Genomic DNA, 25,546 nt, shown 5'->3' with positions numbered 1-25,546 from the left:
CCTAGTGTTGGCCGGCGACATGGATAAATACGGGCAGACGCCCCTTGCATTGAAGCCCTTGCCATTTGTATCATAATGTGGACGCTACAGAGCGAAGCCACTGTATAAAACAGAGTCATTTGGCGTAATAACTTCTGCCTCTTTTTCTTCCTTCAGGAATGGCTGGAACAATCTATTTCCTGGCTGACCTCCTAGTGCCCACAAAAGCCAAGTTCCCTGCGTTTGAACTATAAAAGGAAAGCCTGCCCCCTGCAATGCACTGCATGACCCTTTCTGTATATCAAACCTGGACTAAGTGCTTTCATTGCTTTTCAAGGAAACATAGAGCCAAACCGTGTACTCCATTGAGTTGAGTTGTTGTTGTTTTTCAGAACTTGCCTTTGGTTCTTTTTGTTCTATCATTTACTTTTATTTAAAAGTATCCAAGGAAATCTTTTAACTTTAACCTCAATTCCTTCCTGAACGTAGGATGAGTGATATGTACAGTGTTTTGAGGGCATAGGTGTATATATATTCCAGAACTTGGAGGAAATCTCTTACTTAAGCTTATGAATATAACTATCTGTTGCTGTTCTAAAAATGTTGAAAGGAAACTAAATGTAGATAAATATATGGTTATTGGTGGATATTGCCCTCCACCTTTATAGTATTTTTCCTCCAATAGGGCAGACTGTTTTATGACTGTTTTTCTTTCGGTGGTTGGTTGTGAAGGGGGACAAAAATATTAACCATATGCTTCTGAGACAAAAGTTGCACGAGTTGCAGCCTGGTTTAAGGACTGAAATACCGCTTTTCAAATTCACAGTGCTGGTTTAACTAGAGATAAAGATACTTTCACATTTGCTTCCTCTTGGTAGTAAAGCATCCGAGCCCTATAAGCCAGCATTTTTATCAAAAAGTTCTAAAATGCAATGGTGGTTTTGAAAATTGTGATTTGAAGGTTAGTTTCAAGATAAGCGAACAAAAAGTTTATTGTTTCTTCTAAAATAAGCGAGTGCATTTTTGAACGATTTATTTAAATTTGTTCTTTGGAATTAGTATAAGATCAGGAGACAAGTTTTCTGTATGTGAATGTTGTGACTTAGGATTTGAGTCCATCCTGTCCACCCTGCCTTCTGAACTTTGACTTGTGTTTACTTCCTTGGCAGGGACTGTCCTTTAGTGCTCATCCTTTGGTACAAGCCGTAAGATATTTTCCTTCCTTTCAATCTATCTGGAAGTTTGTCTTTTTACTAAATAGTACAGTACTCTACATCTCTTTAAAAGGGGGGAGGAGGGCTATGTAGCCAATAACTTGAACAAAAACACTAAGCTTTCCATAGAAATGCTGTTTATTTAGGAGGTATTAGCCAGTGAAAATGTTTAGAACAAATAGATCCTATGTCTTTGCATATCCTAGGCTTCACTTAAATTCCTCAATTTCTGAGCCCTCGGGATCAGGATCCTATATTTATATGGTAGATGAAGGATCCCTGGTGCTTCACATTCTGTATAAATGGTCCGACTCATCAGCTTCCCCTCCCCTTCCTTCCTTCACTGCCTTTCCCAGGCTGGTTTCATCCTTTCTGTATGTTTCGACTGATTTTAGAACATTTTGCAGCTTTACAAAACAGGGTCTAAGAATTTTAAATGTGCCTATTTCATGGCTTTCTCAGTCACAAAAGCATGCTATTTTTATTTTAACTTTGAACCAAATCCCACTGGGTATATGTTGGTTCCTGTGGATAGTAGTCCCCTATTATTTCACATTCAGCACCAAAACAGCTTATATTATTGGAAATTGTCGGACTCTTGAAAGGCTTCCGACAGAAGGATCGAATAAAACAGCCCACTGCTCAGTTCCTAGGATTGGCTTATTCCTCTGTGACTCGTGCCCGTTGGGCAAACCTCGTGCCTCTCAGATGTCGAAGTGCTGCGGGTGAGCTGTGCCTTTCTCCCAGGCCGTTCCCATGAGCTGCGGTGGCATTTACAGTAAAGCTAATTTGCCTTGGGCTGGGTGTCCAATTTGAAAGATTAAAATCCACTTAGTTTAGTTAAATGTCTTACTAGACTGTGCCTGTACTTTGAGCTACTATAATTACTAACCAAGGGAAAGAGAGCAAAACACACTTTCTCTTAGCCAGAGGAAACTTAATCATGGTACATCTCCAAACATCTTGATTAATTTAACCCCGGGAAGACTTCAAGGCAGGGAGAAGAACATTTTGAATAAGATTCTTATTAATATTTAGATTGCAATTAGGGGCACCTGGGTGGCTCAGTCGTTAAGCGTCTGCCTTTGGCTCAGGTCATGATCCCAGGGTCCTGGGATCAAGCCCCGCATCGGGCTCCCTGCTCGGCGGGGAGCCTTCTTCTCCCTCTCCCTCTGCCTGCCGCTCTGCCTACTTGTGCTGTCTTTCTATCTATCAGGTAAATAAATAGGATATTTTTTAAAAATATATTTAGATTGCAATTTAACTACTGCCATCCATCCATTAACAAATTTATCAATACAAACACAATTCAGGTCTCATTTTTTTCTTTAGCTTTTTAGGACTTATGAAACTGGCAGGATTTTCTGTTCCTGCCATTGTTGGTTTTCTTTATGGTTAAGAGGTAAGAAAATTTGATAGGATTTTAAACTCAAGCAAAAGCTATAAGTAAGACCAATGCCCTAATACCATTGTGGAAACAGAGAAGCTTTCATACCAGCTTTCTTAGTTTTAAAAGGAAGAGGCATCATTGCAGTTCTATTTCTGTTACATCCTTTCCCTCAGATATTTTCATCTTTTTTTATTATTATTAAAAAAAAAAAAAAAACTTCGCAAAAGTTGCTTCCCAAAAAACTCCACAGTATCTCTTCTCTCCCCATGCCGAGACTTGGGAGTAGAACCTTAAAAGCTTGCTGAGCAGCGTTCATCTAGCCTGTCATGTGTTTCTGTCCCCATAGTGAGGAGACATTTCAGAAGCTAACTCTTCACCATGGAAAACATGGGAACGTTATCACAGCCACTTCCGTCCAGCCCATGGGGCTTTGGTCTTTCATCCTTAGAGTCACTGGTCTCCTTTTCATCTTTGATGTCAGTTCCGATTATTTGGCATCAAAGCCTTCGTGGTAGGAAGAGTTTGAGGTAAGTGGATCCAAGACCACTTTGCTTCTCATTTCCACTTCCCTACATAATTGAATTGAGAGACATACTCTGCTCCTATGTCCCCGGGTTCATTTGTGTCTGATCTTCCAGTGCCCTGCCTTCTGCTAGCTGATCTGAAATACAGAATGTGACGAGTGAACATTTACTCATTTACTCCTTTGGCTGCTGGAACTCATCGGCAGTCCTTTATTACTCGTACTGATTTCTGATTCCACTTCTGCTTTCCCTAAATAGGTCAGAGCATCCTATTTGCCTATTGCTGAGTTGTAGAACTTTCTCTCCTGGAGGTGTAAAACAGAGTGTTTGGGATATTCAGGGAACCCACCCAAAAGTTACATTGCTATTAACTGGGAAGGGTTGGGATCATAAGTATTTCTGTGTTCTGTAAAGGATTTCACTTACTGGTTCTCAATAAAATTTTATTAGGACTCTGTGTGTCAGGTGCTTTCTGTTTGCTTTGGTTTAAACTTAAGAAATATTTTCCTTATAAATGGTAAAGGGGGGCTTTTTCTCTATACACTCATTCCCTAGGGTTTGTTCCTGACTTTTTCTTCATTGTCTTGTCAAACAATATCTGCGGTACTTTCTGAAAATGGATTTAGAGGGAAATATTTTTAAATCTGATTATGATGGAATTAGGAGGAGTCTAGTAGGATCCAAACAAGTGAGTTAACCATCTCATACATATGAGAATCCACCCTGTGGTTAATGACTAAAGACCTAGCTCTAGAAATTGATTTCCCTGCTGACCACTTCTGAAAGGAACTTTGAATAGAGGAAGAGATTAAATGAGGCATAATTATAAAATGTATATTCAGAGGTTGGACAGGAGTTGTGCTGAATCACCTGGCAGGACTTTGTACCACTCACGCCCATGCCACAAGCTGTGTGGTGTCACTTAGCACAACAGAGATTTGCCAAATTATAAAACACTTGTTTTCATCCCCGAATTAGATTTTGTCCTCTGGTACACATGATTAAAATGCCCTTCATACCCCTAGTCTTGTGTTTGAATGACGCATAATAGTAAGGATAAATGCACAGTTAGGTTTATTTCATTCCCTTGAATGGATGAATGTATAGATGGTGATAATCACATCTTTAGATGCGGCTAATGAGGCATGGAGAGGACAGTGCCTCACGGGGGCCTCCCAGAGACTCCAAAGTGATGCCTGGAGCATTCACACTAACTCGCCACAAGAGTACATGGCAGTGCCCAAGGCCGGCCAGTGCCGTGCCCCGCTTCACACTCCCTGGCTCATCCTCCAAATGGAAGGAAAACAATGACAGGCACATTAAATTGCACCACAGTTGTGAGCTCGTGAACAAACAAAACTTGAAGAACTAATTTGTCCCCTGCGACTTACCCACAGTAGTTTGATTTATTTTTTCCTAACTTTGCATTAAGAAAGAACTTTGCCTCCCTCCTCCTTATACTCTCTGGCTAGAATAAGAATTCTTTTGTGTCATTTCTTTTTCCCTCGATCATTCCCACTGTGGACTCAGTGTCATTAAGTTTCATGTATTCTCTGTAAGCATCATTGAAACAGAAAAACCTACAAGTCAGTCCCCTGATAATTTGCTTTCTTATTCTGTTTCCCATCCACCCTCGCCCTTTTCCTTCTAAAGCTGAGGGTCAATTAACAAAGCAAGAGAACACTGGCTTTTTTACAATGGAGAACATACTGGCTTCATTGGTCCCATTATGTAAACTATTGAAACACTATTTTCCAGAAGCCCTGTGCTTGTGCATCCTCGGGGACTTATTTGACAATTTTGTGAGTAATGGGAGAAAGCAGCAAACACAATAAACCAAGAGGTAAAATAATGAGAATAGAGAAATGGATCTTAGCAGGACCACTGCTCATAGTCCCCCAGTTTAATTTCACATTTCGACATTATGTTAACTTCTCAGGCACATGCAAATGACAACCATGGTGACATTAAATCTGCAGCTAATGTTCTATCCTCTACAAATACGTGTTAGAGAAAGCATTTGTGAGGCATTTAGTCATTATGCAGGGAAAGGCAGGACTCTTGATAAATCCGTTTATAAAACAGTGCCATAGTTGCTTAATTTCTCTTCTCTGATGGAGCTGGGGTAGTAAGAAAGGCATCTGTAACCCCCAAAATACTGATGTGGTTCACTGTGAAAGTTGATGGTTACTATCGATCTCTCGAGATTTAGCACTGAGGGATTAACATGGGTACCACCTTGCTGGTTTAATCCAAACTGGTAGCACTTTCATTTAAACATTCCATGAGCAATGCTTTAAAACCGGGCTATCCCCGAAATGGACTAAATGTCTCTGTCTGCACACAAGTTGCCTGGCAAGGGCTTTCTTTGTGCAAGGGATAGGGACCCCTACTCTGACGACTCAGTCGGGTGAGGAAGACCAGTGATGAGACAAGCAATTACAAGGAAACATATTCGAATATTCCTGTTCATCCCCGACCTACTCTTTCTTGTTCCACAAACTTCAAGAATGCCCAGGTCTTTCATGTGAACCATGTGTCTGGCTATTTGGAGATACTGGGGTTTATAATCCTGCAGGGAAGAAGACACTTTGAAAGCCACTCAGCCAGTCCAGAAACACTCAAGAGTTCTTTCATTTGGAACACCCTGATGATGGGTGAGGTGGAAGGAAATCTGAGGAGCTAAAGTCACTTGCCCCCAAAATTACTTTCACTCAGTTGGCTGACTTCTCAAAAACTCCCAGCACCAGCATTATGAATGATTTAGGTTAAATCCATGTATGTCCCTCTGGAATCCAGTTAAAATACAAGAATGTTCAAAAAGGTAGTTCTTCAACCAGCTGTCAGTTATTAGTACCTCAGTACTTAGTTTCATGTCCTGTGCAGCAATTAAATTGAAGAACTTCAATCCGAACAATATTAACTGTGCTACCAGCATGTGCTAGGTACAGCGTTTAGCTAGGATTAGGAAGATAAGATGATACCTGCTCACAAAAGACTGTTGAAGCCTAGAGATCAATATAAAGTAATTTCAACGTGATAAGGAACCTCATCAGGACTGGCTTTCCATGAGTGAGTGGGGGGGGGGCGGGGAGATGGAAGTACAGGAGAGTCAAGGAAACTCGTTGTAGAAAAAAAAAAAAAATTGAGGTCAGGGCATTTTAACCACATATGCATACAAACTACCTGGGGATCTTTTTAAAATTATTCCAAAATGTCCATGTGATGGGGCCTGAGATTCTGCAGTTTTCACAAGCTCTGCGACAATACCCGTACTGCTGTCCACAGAGGCTACTTTGAGTACAATGGACCCAGGTAGTCCTGCATGGAATCCCGACTCAGCAAAGAAGGAAGGAAGGTCAGGAGTCGGCCACAGAGTTGAAAGAACTGACTTACTGTGTGTCAATCAAAGAGCACAAGCACCAGTAGCAAGAGCGTCAAAGAGCTGGAATGGCTGGAGTCTAATTTCTGATGTGACACAATTCTACATAATGTCCAGGCAATAAGGTCTGGGGGTGATTAGTTTTCTGTGCTGGTTATCGTAGCAAGTGAAAGAAGCAGACTTGGAACAAATATGTATTTATGATTTTATTGGGAAAATTGCCAAAGATTTGGTGTCTTTCCAATCCAAAGAGAGTCGTAGGCTTCTGGTAATATGAGAATCATATGGAAGACATCTATACTAAAGAATTAATTCGAGTCATCTGGAATCATCAAGGTTTGTATGAGGAAAATGAGACCCCTCCGCCCTTTGTTTAGAACTTATAAGGAGCCATAATTGGCCAGCCAACTTTTGGAAGGTGTTTGAAATGCAAAAGCAGGTTTTCACATTCCTTTTTCCACTTTTTTTTTTTTTTCTGAGCATGTTCTGAGTAGTAAATGTACGCTAGAGGTGTCGTTTGCCTTTATTTGCCACCAGTAAATGGTACGCTAGAGGTGTCGTTTGCCTTTATTTGCCACCATCAGTCATTTGCCATGTTTCCTAAATGAGAATTTCATAAAATGGTAGAGCTCTATAGTGCCTCAGGGGCCATTTATCGAGGGACACTTCAGAGCAAAAGAACAGGGCTGATCCAGGAAGCTTGGAAACTTCATTAGAAATAGAAAATACAGGACCCCTGGGTGGCTCCGTTGGTTGGGCGTCTGCCTTTGGCTCAGGTCGTGATCCCAGGGTCCTTGGGATCGAGTCCCACGTGGGGCTCCTTGCTCAGCGGGGAGCCTGCTTCTCCCTCTGCTTGTGCGCTTGCTCTCTCTCTCTCTCTGACAAATAAATAAATAAAAATCTTCAAAAATTAAAAAATTAAAAGAGAAAAAAAAGAAAATACATGTTAGTTCTCAACTCCTAAACTGGAAGGTTGATACGAGTGAGTATGGTCATATACTCCTGTTCATATAAGCTTTCTTGGTGTTTCCTGGGTGTTCTGTACTAGGAACTGATCCAAGTTTAGGTAACTCACATTACCAGTGCATATACTACCACTTATTACAGAGAATGTTTATCTTTTACAAGTTCTCACCTGCCCAGGTAAAGCTGAGTCACATTCACATTCTATTGAAATATACTAAAAAGAGTCTCTGTAGGTCTGGCTTTGATGGCCTTTTCCTGTTTCCTTGAAAAGGCCAATTTATCCACTTTTCTACCTCTTACTCCTTCGAATTGCCCCTGAATATCTTAATTCAGTTAATGGTGTTACCTGGCTGCTTCAGCCAAAAAAGGTGAATTAACATTCTCAGATTGTTGGTTATCAAAATGCAGTCTCCAGACCGGCAACATGAAGTAGCGTTACCCAAAACTTGTTGGAAATGCACATTCTAGAGCCCAACCAAGACCTACTAAGTCATGACCTCTTGTGATGGGACTCAGCCATCTGCTTTAATAGCCCCCAGTAATTCTGATCACAGTCAAGTTTGAGAACCATTAAATTTTAAAACAGGTTAACATTACATGTTCTATAGACATTTAATTTACAATTTAGAGTTTTCAATTTGCTGTGTTCTTGTTGTATTTTAGCACACACACACATATTTGTAGACCCATGAAATATTCCTAAGGCCCAAGGCACTATGTATTTCCTAGTGGACAAAATGATGTCGTTCTGGTTTATTACCGCCAAAAAAGATGTTCTGGGAACAATAGGTACAGTGCAATCATCTTGCTAAGAGAAGAGACACTGTGGATAAAATATTTTCGGAAATAATCTGTTTAGATATATGTCTTCCCCCACCAGACCCTCCACTTCTTGCAAGAAGGGGCCTTATCCAAGTTCTGGACCCACTGCATATACACAGAGTACAGCGTACACAGAGCGCTCAGAAAATGTGTGTTCAATGCAAAACTGAAATATGGTTTGACCAGCTAAAGAAATGGACTGAGAAACCTTTACTTAGATTTATTACATGCTGATTGATGAGCTTATGTTTAGCTTAGTTCTATTTTCTATGTGTTGAGTACAGCTTTGCTTGGTTGGTTGAATTAAGAGTAACCATCTTAAGTTAGTAAAACCCAAGCATTACTGAGTTGGGAACAATGGTAAGGAGTTGATAACAATGAAAAACATGTTTTGTCCAGCAGATGTCAGTAGAGCTCAGTTTAATAATTTCAATTGTTAATGAACTTGAAAAATTAATGGAGTTGATGAGAGGGAAAACACTTGCAGCAGGAATAGCATTTCTTTGTTGACATTTAAGAAATAGCGTCTACGTCAAAAACTCCTTACAACAACTAAGGCATATTGGAAATGCTGCAAGTATTGACTTCAAAACGTGTGACTCCAAAACGAACATGGCCTTAATGGTAAATTTCTTCCACTTCAAAGTTCCAAGTATTTTTACGTGGACATCAGGTTATTGCTAACTAGAGCCAAAATCATGAGAGATGAGAGGAGTACAAGGCTGTATCCATAAGATTATTCCAACATGGATTATGATGCTGTTTTCTGAAGAGCAGAACTCATTTCACTGCACCAATTATTTGGCCTTCTTTCGGGAGAGTAATATTAAACGATACTTTTACACTTTTAGAAATAGAAAGACCTTTCCAAGACTGTACATTTAAAAGCACAAGGGGCAAGTTAAAACAGAGCCCAAAGTGATGTGTGTGTGTGTGTGTGTGTGTGTGTCTGTATGTGTGTTTTACTGAAGGAAAATTCACTTCAAATTCACCAAACCCAAAGTGTTTTGAAAGAGACTGATGCGGGGCGCCTGGGTGGCTCAGTTGGTTGAGCATCTGCCTTCAGCTCAGGTCAGGATCCCAGGGTCCTGGGATGGAGGCCCGCGTCTGGCTCCTTGCTCAGTGGAGAGCCTGCTTCTCCCTCTGCCCCTCTGCCCACCACTCGTGCTCCCTCTCCTCCCATCCCTCTCACTCTCTCTCTAAAAAATAATTTTAAAAAAAGAGAAAAGAAAGAGACTGATGAAGCCATCACACTGGAAATATTCTAATTATCATTAGTATCATTAGGCTTTTCCTCGCTCTGAATGTCTAATTTGTTTATACCTAAGAAAAGTCAGCAGATCTTTCTGGTAAGCCTTAAAAGGCACCTCTCTACTAAGGAAGTCCTGGAATCAAGCCCTGTGACCTTTGGCCTCTGACCCTCCCCTCGGGCTCCAGTGTTCTTCTCTATACCACAACCACACCCTGCTTTCATTGCCTTGAGGATAGATTTGTGAAATCGGACCCAAGGACCTCAGGGGTCACGGATTGGAGGCTCTCACACTGCCCCAGGGCTAGGCCCGGAGATATGCGTAGAGGTGGATTGAGAGGCCTTTAGCATTGGGCCACGTTTCCTTCAGAGCAGGTCCTTGCTAATCGAGTAGCTATTTCCCTTTTATTGACTTATTCCCAGCTAAAAGTAAATGAAATGGCTCTTTTGAAGCTCAATCCCCTCCAAAACACATACACACCACACACACACACACACACACACACACACACTCCCAACCTCAGGGCTCTGCCACCATCTTCTTCATATCCCTCCTTCCTGTTCCCAGGAAAGTAGGCCTCACACCACCCTGAGTCCCTGGGGTACCATTCACGATGGATAGGTACTTTTATAAAATCACTTTCCTCTGCGGCAGCCCATTTACTATACTTTTTTAAATTACCATATCTTAACGGGGAGAAAGGAAGTTTATATTCTCGGCAACATTAGAGGATTAAAAAAGACAAGAAGCAACTGACTTTTATTAATAACTTTGCTGGAAAGTGGCAAGGCAACATCTGGAATACTTATTACCCATTTGGCATGCTGTTCATCTCCATGGATAAGATTCAACATGACAAGCTCTGTCAAAAGGAAATAGGCTCCATCTAGTTAAATTAGAATGATTAGGGTCATTTAGACAGAGGAAGTTTAATTTGTATGGATCTAGAAATTTTATACAAACTGCAATACCTAAGTACTTAATCTTCCCTGAAGCTCAATTTAAAATTGAAAGAGACTCTTGCATAGATCTATAATGAGATGAGACATATTAGAAATTAATTTAACTATTACTGCCCTGTGAGCGTGTAGCCCAAGAAATCAAAGAATGTTTCACTTGCAGTTTGTACACAATAATAGAAGAAAATGTTCTGCTACAAGTCATTATCTATTCTATTGTTTTATCAACTCTTTAAATGGAAACTTGAGCACCCAGAGCGAACTTGAATTTTTTTGTACCGCTTTTTAAAAATTTTCCTACCAAATTTATGCTACAAAGTAAATGTAACCTTCTACAAAGAGGGTGCTTAAGCTTTCTGGTGTCTGGGACTCTTTTAACAATTGTTGGAAGCTATGGATCCCTTCTCAAAATAATGTTTTAAACATATAAAATAAAATACTTAGGATTTTTGTTTTCAGTATGAAAATAGCATTTTAATATGTAAGATTACAAAGGAAATCCACTGTATTGAAATATAGATACCAAAGTAGCTCTAAATGTGGAGTATATGTGCTTCTTTATTAGCACATCTAGTAAAATCTAGTTCTGTGTCTATTATTATTTTGAAGTAATTATGAATAGAAATAACTGCTAGCCTGTGAAATAAAAATATGGGTGAGTCCCAGCAATGATAAAGTCTCAGGTAGTACAAATACAGCTGTGTTCATTGTCTACATTAATAATTGAGGAAAATGTTTAATTTCAGTTAAAACCTGGTAAAAATTAATACGTGATTGTTTTTCATCCATGTTTGTAGACCACCAAATCTATTTAACAACCACCAAGGGTTGGTTAAGAACTCTGGTTCTATGGTTAAGCAGATGTGTAGAATGCCATTAGGACTAAGGGGGGTCACTAGCACCTGGCAAGCATTGATGGCAAAAACAGAATGCAATTCCTTAGTTAGCTAATTAACAGCCTGGCAGATATGAGGGCTGAACTACCCAACTCGATCACAGCAGAATCGTCAAATCTCCACTTCACTTCATGCCACATTTCCAGACCACGTAGGCCCATCCCAGACTTAAGAGGGGACAATGATTATAATTACCTCGTTCAAAGAACTGATCAGAGCCCCCTCATTTGGCTAATTCTGTATCTTAGTGTACTCTCTTATTTAAAATACCTTTTTCACCTGTAATGTAATGGTAAGAAGTCTTGAAGTGTTCTCATAAACTCTTTATTACCTTCTTTCGTGTAAAGAGCACAATGCCTTCCTTGAAAAGGTCAACAACATTTATTCAATGCTCATCTGATGCCAGATGCCGCAAGGGCTGGGTGCTGAGGAGCCAAAATTGAGTAATATGTTGGCATTGTCCTGCCTTTAGAAAATTCATAAACTACTGGGCGAATCAAATGAGTAAACAACTAAATCCCATACCAGATTGTAGTTCTCATGGTCGGTGCTACCAAGTGCTATTGGACCACAGAAGAGAGACGTTCCTTCTGAGGCTGGAGGAAAATGAAGACTGCAGATGGGGAGTCAGGATAGTTGTCTGCAACATGTACAAAAATAGTGACAAGGAAGAATGGGAAGACCAGTCAGGGGGTCTTGTTTTATCAACTCTTTTTCAGGGGTCTCACAGACTTGTGTAAAGGGAAGGCACGTTTGAGGAAAGGGTGGACAGAAGTGGGGGGTAAGGTCATAAGTGCAAAACATAACTGTGATAGGGTCTCAGGTTTCTTGTTAAGCAGCTTGGACTTTACCTTGTTGGCTGGTGTTATGTGAACCAGCATCATCAGCATCGCTTGGGAGCCTGTTGGAAATGTACATTCTCCGACCCCAACCCAGACCTACTGCCTCTGAAATCTGAGGGTAGCACCTACTCATCTGTGTTTTAACAAGCCCTCCAGCCAATTCTGATTTACACTAGAGTTTGAGAACTACTACTGTCAACATTAGGGAGCCATATCACTAATGATAGGTTCAAAAAAACCACAAAAATGTAGGGGCAAAAAAGCAATCCTCCTCCACTGTCAGCAGAGTAAATGATACAGCTAGATTTGCAAATGGAAAAATTACTTATTTCTTCACATGGAAGATGAATTGGAAGAAAGAAAAGGCTAGGGGCAGGAAGGCCATTCGGAGGCTGTACAACGTCCCAAGGAAGCCCAGGAAAGATCAGAACCCAAGAAGCGGTGGTGAAGATGAACAGAGGAAATAGCCTTGTGATGATTGACAGGTGGGGGCCAGGTGGACATGGATGAGGAGGAGAGAAAAATGTCAACGGTGACCTATTTCTTTAGCAACTGCCTTGAAAAGCTTGCTTGGAAGTCCTCATAGCACACCTGGCCTTTGATAGTGTGGCCAGAACTCACCTGCTGGGTTCTTTTACCACTGCAGTTTAAAAAGGAACATATAGTCCTACTGTTAGTGATGGACGATGCATGTATTTGAGTTGTTTTAGGAAAGAACCTGTCCAAGACCCAGGATTTTAGGAACAAAGAGAACACACGAATCAAAAAGACCTGATACTGGATTTCTTGTGGAAGTGATTGATGCCAGGGCTGGAGAAAGGGAAGTATAAGCGGAGCCTAGGACATCATGTGGTGCCACAAAATGAGGAAACACTCGCTAAAAGGTGGAGGGAACATGGAAATGACACAGGAGCCAATCTAAGAAGCTCCTAAGGGCCAATGCGAAAACAATTCAGCAAGAAAATAAGTAATAGTATTGGGTCCTGGCCCAGGAACACATCACTTCTGTAGTATTCTTGCAAAAAGTACATAACCTCAATCTAATAATGAGAAAACATCAGACATATTGAGAAACATTCTACAAAATGCCTGAGAAGAAGTCCTCAGAAGTGTCAAGGTTATGACAGAGCCTGAAGAACTGTAACAAGTAAGGAGGGGCCAAGGAAATGGGTCAACTCAGTGCCATGTGGGAGCCAGAAGTGGATCCTAAAACAGAATAAACCAGTGGTGAAAACCTGGTAAAATCTAAATGAAGTCTGTAATTTAGTTAATAGTGTTATAAGAATTTCCTGGTGTCAAGAACTATGCATTGTAAGGTGTTAACATGAAGGGAAGGTAGGTGAAGAATATAGGGGCACTCTATATACTATTTTTGTAATCTTTCTGGAAGTCTAAATTTATTTCAAAATTAAATTTTAAATAAAGTAAATAATGGTCATTGTTTGAATCCTTTTGCTGGCCTGTGGAACTGTTCAACCACTACCAGGCAGCTCCTTTTGGGGGGAGTTCTAACGGCTACAATCCACTGTAATTTTCTTGAGCCTGGGAACCCAAGCTTATGTGTGTTGATTCCTTCAAGAATTTAGGGAACTTAGAAACGGATTTACCCTGAAGTTTTATGAAGCTTAAACTTTGTTATGATTGCTTTCCTCATTCCAAATAAACACTCACTTTTGCATCTAAGGTTGTATTTGTAATTGCCTTTTTGTAAAAAGGGTCTCCCAAATCATGTAAGATTCAGTGCCAACAAACCTGGATAAACTTCTGTACCTAGCACAGGTGTTCAATAAACATTTCAATTAAATTATTAGAAAAATCATCTCCACTTCTGTAAAATAGAATTAATGATATTGATCATTAATCACCTAACAACAGAGTTGGAAAGGTTTAATATTGGGAAGATTTTTACATAATTCTCTCTACAGCACCTTTAATCTTTTTAAAGCTACTTTTGCATTTATACTCACAGCATTTACACATTAGCGCTTTCAAAATCCGAAGAGATTTTCAACATTTCCTTTTAGAAATGAGTGAACAGTCAGTCCCAAAGAGGTTAAGCAATTCAAGGACACACAGCTAGCAGCAGATTGATGGAGGGAAGAGGGAAGGGGGCAGGCACAGGCCTACTGATTTGGGGGGAGGTCGGGGGGAGGGTTGACAGGATTTCCATACACTGCCCTAAAATAGTCTTCTATTTATTTTTTTTTTTCCGTACTGGTAACTACAACAAAAGATCGTTTTGCCCCGTTTTGTACCTTCTACAGTCACACAGTACAATTTTAGTAGGCGATGAACCACTGTATTAAGCTAGCCTTGTACGCATTAACAAGCTCTACTCAAAACTCTTAAGTCGAAGCAACCACGTGCCTGTATGAAAAGAATAAAGCAGAGGAATATAGGGCAAGAGTTGGGGTTGGGCTGGGATGGGGTCAGAGGAATGTTTCTCAGGAGCCGGGAAATCTCTCGCAGGCAGTGTGTGCTCTCGGGGACACTTGATGCTTACGGACTTTTGCAGTGACTGCAGTCTGTCACCGCCTCACAGTGACTCCGGGTTGAAACCAAATCCACTGTTAGTTCATCCCTCATCAATCTGGAGCCAAGCCTAGAAATAGTTCACTGCTCCTTAATGGCATTTGGGATGGGAGCAAATGTCCTACACCGCGGCGCCTCTTGGCTCTAATCAGATAAATTAAGGAGGTGAGCATGTTTCCACCATTTGGTTTAGTTTTATTTTAGTCCCCAAGTCCCTTTGCTCCCATTTTAAGGCCTGGCCTGGCTCACTGGTGAAGCCCCTGCTGCCTTATCACTGAGAGAAGCTTCCTCAAGTAGAAGCGCCGCATGCCATAGCCGTCCTGCAAACCAGTGCCCAGCAAAACAGTTGTCAGCTGTCCCGTAGCATCACAGAGCCCGTCTCCTCGTCTTGACGGGGCTTAGACTCCTCTCCTTTAAAAATAAATTAATGAAGTCTTCCTGAGAGAGTACACTAGGTGATTTTTTAAGAGTTAAAAGGGTGTTTTTCAAGATCGGGATTAAAAACTGGGTGCATAGACTCTGTTTATAGAGACAGCCTAAGGTGTAGAGAATAATACTTAATTTCATCTTTGAAGAGAGCTAGTATTCCAATCACAAATTTTCTTCCACCGCAGTAATAGTTGAATCATAACCTTGCTGATATTCTACAGTTTTCTGACCTCCAAAACTGCAGTTTCATAGGGTTCACATAAATATTTATTGATATCTCCAGCTAATTGGTTCAGCTCTCTCTTTTTACTTCTCTGTGTAGACAGATAGCTCTTGGAATTCCTAACAGCAAGATAAATTCTATAGTCACCATAACTTGCAAATGGCATTGTTCTGGCATCACTAGGACTCTTCTCCTATAGTTACAGCGACATGAAGCGGCTCCTCTTTGCAAGTTCATATATTACCCACAAAAATATAAACAACATATAGGCAAATGAAGAAGGAGTAAAAGAAAGCAATGCCAATTGCTATTTGCTTTATCCTCCCCTCTCCCTATCTGCCTAACTAGCTGTAAACTGCAAATGAGTGCTGTTGACTGGAGAAAATCCATGCCAATCAAGTTATTTCACCAACAATATGTCCATCTTCTATTGTATAGATGAGAAGTTTGCATTGGAATAGCATTTACGTTTCTGGCGGAAGACTAGTGTAACAGCAGAAAAGACTTGAATCTTGGTTCCTATGCTTATAAGTTGTGTGATGTGGGGCAAATTACTTAACATTTCTGGGACTTTCAATTCCCTAAGGGTAAAATGGAGACCACGATCCTGCTCTGCACTTTACAGAGTAGTTGTGAGGGTTCCACAGGATAACATACGTAAAGTACAAAAAGCATCTAGCAAGACACCTGGCTCCCAGGCTCCTAGTGAGTACTCAATAAATTATCCTTTTTAAAAATTATTATTATTATTATTATTTTGACAGCAGGGTGTTAAAGGTTCAACCAGTTGTTTATCACTTCTGGAAGGAGCAAGGAGGAAGAAGAGCTGGACAGTGCTTTTTTTCCATGTTTATCCTACTACCTTGCAGTTTGCTCCTTAACCCCACTACCTTTCTTACTTGCCTTGGAGTCCTAGCAAGAAATCGCCAATCCGTGTTACTAGAGCAATTTCCTGAACCTTTGAATTCAAAGGGTTTGAGACCAAATATAAAATGTGACAACAAATGAAGAGGATAGTTTGAGTATTAACTTTACCTGGAAATCATCAAAATGGCTTCCCAAGAAGGCATAAGGTGACCTTCTGAGATGTGGCGAGTGTTCTATATTTTGATTTAAGCGGTAGTAAAAATTCATTTTGTACTTTATATAAGTTACATCTCAGTAAGAAAATCAGAAAAATAACTTTTCTTATTACAAACCTATCTTCTCCCTTTTTAATTACTGAAGAGATGGTTTTAAGAACTCTAGATTCTAAGTCTTCTTGCCGTTTATTAACAAAGTTAATATTTTTAAATGAATTGGAACACAGATTTCAAAGATTAATAAAGACTTCATTGGGATGAAAATAGGGCAGGCCCCAGGAAAATAGTGCTTCTCGGCTCTTCTATTTAGATATAAAACTATCTAGGAGAGAAAACAGGAATCTTGGAGGTGAACACAGTGGATATAGGAATTACACTCTCCTGGTCAGTTTCACCCAGGACTCTCACCATCCCCTGTCCACTATAAAGGCAAACACATTCACTTTTCATCCTTAGGACTTCGCACAGTGGCAGGTATGTAGGGTCTCAGGAAGTTGGATGACCACACACCTTGGGAGTGTCCTGATGTATGCCTATTGTTTCTGGCTTGATTATTAATCATGCCCTGTTCACTATCAAAAGTGTCTCAGTTTGGAAAATAAGATATATAGTCATCCCATCAGAAAGAGTCAGTGTTTGTTGAGCCTTATTTTTTATCAATACGCTTCTTGGTATTGCAAAGTGACCTACGGCAATTTGATCTTCACAGTCATTCGATCCTTTTGGCAGATATTAGTAGCCTCTAACAAAAAGAGCCATATCTCCTTGTAACCTGGCTGACACATTGGCATATCATCTAGAAAAAGGAAATCTGAAGACAGAATTCTGTCATTTGTACAAACATCAGTTGACCAGCAGTCACAAAAGCATCTATCCAGGCATACAGCCTGTTCTGGGAAGCTCTGTGAACTCCAGCTCGTTGTCCATCAGGCACTGGGATGAGCACCTTGCACAAAATGGTGATCCAAGGCAGAGATGATGATGCTCTAATGGCAGGATCATCAGCTTTCTGGTCAGGGAAGTCAGCTGAATTCCTGGTTAAGTTGTAGGGACCAGAAACAAATGAGAATAGAACACCTTTCAAAGGATATTTTTTATTTCTCCATGTTTATAAATCCTTTTGTAGGCCTGTTCTATGCTTCAGCTAATCCACACATCTTTAGCACCACTCAATTCACCACTGAAAAGCATTTCTAACTTCCCTCATGCTAGGTAATGAACTCTCTAATGTAGGTTCAGAGAGCAACATTTGAAATACTTATCGTGTCTCTGGAGTACAGACTCCAGCAGAGGGTTTTTCAAACACTGAAGAACCACTGATGTGCTCCTGTTCCTTGGGTATGTAGTGCATCAAACTATATACATATATAGCATACTCCTTATGTTTTAAAGTATTCAAGTATTATTTAGAATGAAATTACAGGGGTGCCTGGGTGGCTCAGTCCATTAAGCATCCAACTCTTGATCTCAGCTCAGGTCTTAATCTCAGGGTCGTGAGTTCAAGCCCTATGCTGGGATCTACACTGGGCATGGAGCCTACTTAAAAAAAATAAAGGAGAACCTCATTGTTGAATTAAATTACAGACAATATACTTGATATGTGTTCTGCATTACATATTCAAATACTCAGCATGTACCATTGAAACAGCAATAAAAGTGACCCTCAAAGGGTCAACACTGACCTCCCACTCTCCCGTCCTCCATTTTTCTCCAGGAGCAGAAGCTCAGAGCTATAAGCCTTGGGCAAAATGGGGTCTTAAGAAACGTATGCACTCTTGTGCCAGGTCACAAGGCTATAGTGGAAAGGGACTAGGGCAGATACTTTCTAGAACTCTGTTCGTCTCAGAAGTCTCCCTTACATGGTGTTCTCTCTACGATTCTCACCTCTCTCCCCTGCAGCCATCTGATGTGGTAAATGGGACACAGACATATTTCCCACTCCCTTTTGGATGTCAGACAGAATCTGAATGGAACCAGATGAAGGGAAACAGAAGGTCAGGCCAGTCCTTTTTGGTTGGGGAATGAAGGATGCCTCTCTGTCTTCTTCTGCATTTTTCCTTACTTGCTTCTCTAGAAATTAAAAATAAGCTTGGGAGCCTCATAAGGATCTTCTCAAAAGAGAAACAGGAGCAGGTCCTTTTCAACTGCATTAAATCTAGACCTTAAGGTAAAAGAGGAAAACAAGGCATCAAAATTCACGTAGATCTGAGAAAGGAAAGTAAGGTAAAAGGGCAGGAGGGGTTCAGAGTCAGATGTCTAGAGCGTTAAGAAGTTGTACATATGTCTGGAGGATTCTTCAGAATTCTAAGCAAGGATGGCCCCACAGAGGTTGTCAAATCCAAGTTTGCACCTTTAACCTAGTGTTGGCGCCACACACTTTAGACACTCATTCCTGTCAATGATTAATCATTCTGGTCATTTAAAATTTGATCAACAGTTATGACAAAGCAGAGAGAAAAAAATCTAAGTTGATGTAACTGCTGATAAAAACTCATACTCCAACTTGTCAGGGCAAGTACAAAATGGTACAAATCCTACGATTATGTCACCATTGTATTTTTTAAAACAATGATTAGATGGGTAATACCAGCTTCCAGAAGATATTCCCCTAATCATGCATTAATAGCTTCCACACTCAAGTGTACGTAAGAGCTAAAGCACTATATTTTTGAGCCATCTAGATTTCTAGTAGGGAAGTCTTCCTGATTCCAGATGTCATTGTGCTGAGCATTCCCCAGAATCATTGTCTTGGACTGTTTCCTTCATTCATTTTATTCTGTGCTGCTTAGGAAAAAAGAGTATTGTTCACATAACCTCTGAGAACAGAGAATAGGCTCAGAAAGAGAGTTCAGAAATATTCTGCTGGTGTTCATTTTAATACCATAGCTGAAGACTTGTTCCTTTTCCCTGTGAATCTCTCACACAATCAACAAGATGTATTTAGAACTAATTATACAAATACCACTTTAAGCCCCATTGTATTCTCCAACAGCCTTCAATTAAGTGCGATGGCACTATATTTGGAAGAGAGCTTTGCACTGCCTCAAAAGTTCCAATTGGAAAGAGAATGTGCATGTCCAGAGATTCCATGCTGCACATTAAATATTAATGCTTTCAAAGAGAATTTTGCAAACATTTGTCATTAAATTTAGTCATTAACAGCACTTTCTGGGTATTTTAGAAATATTTGATGATTACAGGTGCGTATTGATTCTTATTACAAGTTATCTACATTGATTAGCACCATTTTAGTAAATAAAATTCATTTCAATAAAAAATAATGTAACTTTTGGATACAGAATCATTGTAAAATTAATTAAGGAAACATTAAGAATTTTTCCTCGGAAACCTATCAACAAGGGAAGTGGCAAAGATGAATTGAGGCATTTCTCATGAGCCAGCATTTTCTCCGTGTAGGAAAACCCAGGACAGTGCAGCTTTCTGCCCCTACTTTAATTGGAACTCATGCATTATTTATTCAAAAAATATTTATTAAGCACTGCCGCTGGGTCTATCCAAGTCTAACACCCACAATTCAATTTGATGATGGCTTAAGGCATTTCCTGAGTATATGAATGACCCTTACTACCTCTGAGGGAAACTGAGTCATGCCAAAACCATGACATTTTGAGTAAATTCTGCAGCTAAGGAAAAAAAAAAAGGTGGAAGGGAAGCAAGGCCTGTCACTGTTTATCACAGGCAGAGGGGAAGCCAACTAGAACTCAAAATGGATTCTTTCTTGTCCCTTCATTCCCAGGAAAATCCTCTCATTCAGAAGATGAAATGGAGATGAGAAGGGGATAGAACAATACCTGTGGGAAGAATCCCAATCTTGCCTGAATCTCCATATCGAGACAGGAGTCTACATTGAAAGGGGATCCACGAACTTCCTACCACCCATGTGCATAGGCTGTATGGTGAGGTGAAATTGCTAGAAATCTTGTTTTTAAATTTTCATTCAAGGATGTGAGCCATCCAAATCAGAATAAAGAACTTGAGGAAGAGGAAGATGTAAAATTCAAAATAAATTTGAGAATCATGCCAATAATTATTGTCAATGTTAAGAAATGGTTTTTGAAGAAGATGCGTAATGAAAAACAATGATCTGAATCCGAAATTCCAGATTACATCAACAAATTCTAGGAAATGAGAGGGAGAAGGTAAATGTGTACTTAAATATTCACCTTTCTCAAGGAGAAGCCAGTAGAAACTGCTTAATTGTTGAAGTTCATAGTGAAATATATTTGTAACTATCCTTAAATTTATCCAACAATAGGAGTAAAATTTCTAAGTAACTAGCAAAAAAGGAAAAAATTAAATGAAGTAAATGTGATCAATTCTCAAAGACAGAAAGGTTTATGTACATTAGATTCATTTTTGATAAAATTGTAGCGAGATGAAATATACAAAGTTGTTACTAGTGATACTAATCTCCCATCTTTAATGGAGTTTTTTTGGAAACACTTAGCACTACCAGAAAGTACTATAAGACTGGCTTCTAGAATATTTTACAATCATGTCACTTAGCATAGGCATGTTCCGTGAATATTAATAGCCTGAGTCCAAGCTGTTCATCAGCAGTGACCTTCAAGCATGCTATGTACTCTTTGCAAAGCCTGAATTTAGAGAAAGAGATCTTATAGCCGAGAGTCTAATTTCTTCCTTACAATATATAAATGAGGAAACTGGAGGGAATGAGGAGGTGCTTGGTCTGTTCTATGGATCATACATTTAGTATTAAATGTACTTTAATAATAACCATCAACACACTTGAATATGATGTTTTCCCAAAATGGCATCACTGGAAAAATTGTCCTTCTATATAGCATGGTTTTTATACAACTGTAGTGATTGGCCCTTGAGATTTTAATAGAGGCACAGAGAAATAGATCAAAGAGCACAGCAGAAATTCAAGAAGCAGATTCTCAGATATATGGACACATATCACTTCTTGGAAGTGTTATTACAAATCAGTAGGGGAAAAAATTCACTGTTCAATATCTAGTCATGAGACATTTTATTATTAATCTGTAAAAAAATTATCCCTATTTTATATCATACTCAAAAATACAGAAATATAGAAGAAAAGACAGGAAAATATCTTAAAGAACTTGGATTTGAGAAAATTTCTTAAAAATAATTTCTTAAACAAAAAGTACAAACCAAGAAAAGATTAATAAATCTGACAACTTTAAAATTAAAAACTCAGATACAACAACCCATGAATGAAAAGATACCACAGATTTAGAGAAGATATTTATAAGCCATATAAAAATTATTTATATTCAGAATACATAAAGAGCTCTGACAAAAAATCAGAAAAAGACAAAAAACCCAGCTATAAAATGGACAAAGGCTACATACAGGCAATTCACAAAAGGTAAATCTGAATGGTCAATAAGCATATTACTAGCAATGCTCAACTTCATTAATAATTAAAATGCTAATTAAAATTAGAAGATATTTATTTATACCCATTTAGATTGACATACATTTCCAAAGCCTGACTTTGTCAGTTTGGGATGATAAATTGCAACATCAAGAACTCTCATCCATGACAGGAATGTACAACTGAGGTCCATCTTTGGAGATCAATCCAACAATATCTAGCAAAGTTGAAGATGCCTGTACCCTATGGACTAGCAAGTCTGTTCTACATACCTTAAAAAAACTCTTACAGGTATGTAAGGACATAAATACAGGAATAATCATTTCAGTATCAACAGGAGAATGGCTAAATAAATTATGGTGTATTTGCATAAATTATACAGTCATGAAAAATGAACAAATTAGAGTAGCATGTACTAATACGAGTAAATCTCAAACACAATGCTGAATATATAAAGCAAAAGTATATGTAATTTATTATAAGTCCCTATATTTTTATATGTATGAAATACTTTATAATTTTATAGGTAAAAAAAGAATAAAAACTTTCATTATGAGTACAGGAAGGGAGCAACTGGGATCCCTCTTAGTTGTGCCCCACAGTAGCTATGTGAAGCATGAGGTTGACTCAAAGTTCAGGATGGGTCTTATATTAACCAAAATTTCCTGAGAGGGAATTTATATTGCACGTGGTTATGTTTTTAAAAACAAAACAAAACAGGGATGCCTGAGTGGCCCAGTCGGTTAAGCGTCTGCCTTCGGCTCAGGTCATGATCCCAGGGTCCTGGGATGGAGTCCCACATGGGGCTTCCTGCTCAGCGGGGAGCCTGCTTCTCCCTCTGCCTGCTATTCCCCCTGCTTGTGCTCGCTCTCACTCTCTCTCTCTCTCTCTCTCTCATTCTGACAAATAAATAAATAAAATCTTTAAACAAACAAACAAACAAAAAAACCAGAATCACAATCTCTTTTCCCAAAGATGTTGGGGTCCGATAGTTTTAAAAGCATACAAGTAATGAAAGGATCTCTATCACCCTCCTTTAAATCTGCAAAATAACCCTGCACATTGAATCATGGCACTTATTGGCACAAGTAACCTGGTAGAGGCTGCAGTGCTAGAGAAAAAGCCAGAGGAAGGAAAAGAAGATAATCAGCTGGACTAACTGGAGAAGCCAAACTGTACATAAGTAGGGCTGCAAGATTCAGCAAATAAAAATGCAGGACTCTTAGTTAAGGCTGAATTTCAGATAAACAAGAAATAATTTCTACTATCAATGTATCCTAACATAAAGGTACTCTCCTAACTCAGAAATTCACTCTAAGCATGGCAATTTCTCTTAGGAAGTAACGTGGGATAGTGAAGAAAAAGAGAGAAAGAAAAAACAGGAGTTGGCTGTCTAACAGACCTCAATTTGAACTGCAGCTCTCTAGCTGTGTGACTCCAAGCCAATGCATAACTTCTCTGAGCTCCATTTCCTCATTTCTTAAAGGAGGATAATAATATTTATCTTACAAGAGTAATAGCGTGTGTGAGAACCTACCTGGCTCACAGTAGTTACTCAATAAAGAGCTTTTAAAAACCAACTGAACAATTATTAAATGCTTACTAGGACAGTCCCTTTACTCGGCTTTGGGGCTATTAAGATGAATAAGAAATGATCTCTTGTTCCAAAAGAGCTCAGTTTTTTTGTGGAAGACATTTACAAACCACATAAGCAAACAATCACAACACAACATGCTATGTTCTATAATTGAGCTGTGTGCAAACGATTTCTCCTTATTCACTTGTCAAAATCCAACGCTACCTTTGAGGTCTAACGCAAAATATACTTCCTTCTCAATGTGTCACTCATTCTCCTGAGTCAGAATTAGTCTCTTCCTCCTCTATTCTACCAAGCAAGTTCACTTAGATCACTGTTGTGGAACCTAAACTTAATGGCTTTAGACTGTAATTACTCCCCCTGCCTGTTACCTGCGCTAGACCATGGGCTGAAACACAATTTATTCATTTTTATGTCACCCCTACACATAGCATATGGCATGTGTTCAGTAAATGCTTGTGTTGTCTTTCCAAATGGAACTAGGCTACTATTTCTATGAATGCAAATAAACAGTCATGTAACAAAATCCTTTCTCAGGCAATTGCCTGAGGTTTTGAATCCAACTGAGACATGAAAATTTGACACAATTTTTTTTGTATTAAGTGACCCAGAATCAATACAACACACTGCAGGGTAGATGAAAAGATAAGGAGTATGTATTGTGAACGAAAATAAAGAAAGTCGCAGAGCAATATATAAAATACAATCTTTTTTTTATTTTAAAAATGCCACCATTATTATATATGTTAGGTTATATATAGAAAAAAAACTCGAAAGATATATGCTAAACTATTATTGCTGGGATTAGAATTATGGAAAATTTACCTTTTCTAAATTATGGAATTCTGCAGTATTTAAATGTTTTACAATGAGCAGTTGTTAGTTTATTAAGCAGAAAAAAAATAATTAAAAAAATAAATTAACCCAAGGACTTATGTAATTGAATCTTCTACCCATTTTTATTTTCATGTCAAAAATTTTACTTTTGTTTAGAATACAAAATAAGACTTTTCCTAAAATAAATAAGTAGCAGTAATTCTATTTTTAAAGTGAAAAACCAAACACGTCTCCTGCCTTTCTTCCCTTCTGTATTAGAGACCCAAAGGAAACAGCAACCTTGCATCATGACACCAGGTCTCATAAAAGGCAAAAATAGACAAAATTATTTCCCGCTTTCTTTTTTCCTGTCTTCGTTAGTCTGACATACTTAGGTGCTTCATTTTTTGGTCTGATCCTCTTCAATGTTAGCTGGGTAAAAAAGTCTTTAATGCTGCACATAAGGAGTCAAGCAGAAGCCAGCCAAGTGCAGTATTGATTTAGCAAAGGGATAAGGGAAGCAGGCACTTCAATATTTCCCTGCCTCCCCTGGGAAGGTTAAGGAGAACTTAATTCAACCTGAAGTGGTGTAAGTATCCCGAGATCAAGCCCCGTTAACAGAACTGATGTAAGGGAGCTAACGGCGGTCTCCAAGGGAAGGCACATCATCTGTGAACAAGTTTACAGTGGTTCAGGGCAGAGGGCAGAGGCGCAAGCATGAAGTGGGAAATGGAACATGCTTCCTGAGCTGATGAGGAAATTAAAAATTGCCCCAGAACTATCATTCATCAAGTGTTCTTTTCAATACTTAAGGTACTGCTGAGAAAGTAAAAAAGGAAGCATATCTCCACTTGAAATGTCCTTGAATGTTTATGTTTAATTTTATTTGGGGAACCTCTTGATCTTGGGACAGCTGTGGAGAAAGAGCTTTCCTTTTCTAGCTTCCTGGGAGGGAACTAAATGATCAGTGAACTCAAACCAGAACGGAGATGAGCAGCAATCTCCATTCCTGTTTAGGATTAGGGAGAATCAACATTACAGAGATGTAGTTCCTTTCTACAGAAAATGCCAGGGGAATAAATAGAAGAGAGATACGAAACTTTCACCCCTTTATTTCAGAAGTGTTATAGACTTGCTGGGTGATTTTAGTTCTTCCAATCATGCGTCTTTCACTGAGTATTCCGTCAACGTTGCCTTCATTTATTCATTTATTCAACCATTTTTTTCATGAATATATATTAAATGCTCACTATG

The 25,546-nt window shown here is 39.2% G+C and overlaps 1 protein-coding gene and 1 long non-coding RNA gene across 5 annotated transcripts in view; one reads left to right on the top strand and one right to left on the bottom strand.

Moving 5' to 3' along the window:
- The window catches only part of LANCL1 (LanC like glutathione S-transferase 1), a 41,029-nt gene extending 37,470 nt beyond the window's left edge, over window positions 1–3,559 (top strand). For 3 of the 4 annotated variants that reach the window (XM_036098761.2, XM_036098760.2, XM_036098757.2), the window contains exon 10: window positions 157–3,559. In XM_036098761.2, the coding sequence (XP_035954654.1) occupies window positions 157–233 (77 nt within the window). In that variant the 3' untranslated portion in view covers window positions 234–3,559. The remainder of the gene's footprint in view (window positions 1–156) is intronic. The other variant, XR_013447356.1, reaches the window with a different exon arrangement.
- Window positions 3,560–6,677: 3,118 nt separating this feature from the next.
- The window catches only part of LOC144381651 (uncharacterized), a 118,970-nt gene continuing 100,101 nt past the window's right edge, over window positions 6,678–25,546 (bottom strand). The window contains exon 5 of the long non-coding RNA XR_013447357.1: window positions 6,678–7,367. This is a non-coding gene — a long non-coding RNA (uncharacterized LOC144381651). The remainder of the gene's footprint in view (window positions 7,368–25,546) is intronic.

This window comes from Halichoerus grypus, chromosome 4, assembly GCF_964656455.1.
Source record: "Halichoerus grypus chromosome 4, mHalGry1.hap1.1, whole genome shotgun sequence".
Classification (NCBI taxonomy): domain Eukaryota; kingdom Metazoa; phylum Chordata; class Mammalia; order Carnivora; family Phocidae; genus Halichoerus; species Halichoerus grypus.
This window is presented reverse-complemented; position numbering and strand designations above follow the sequence as displayed.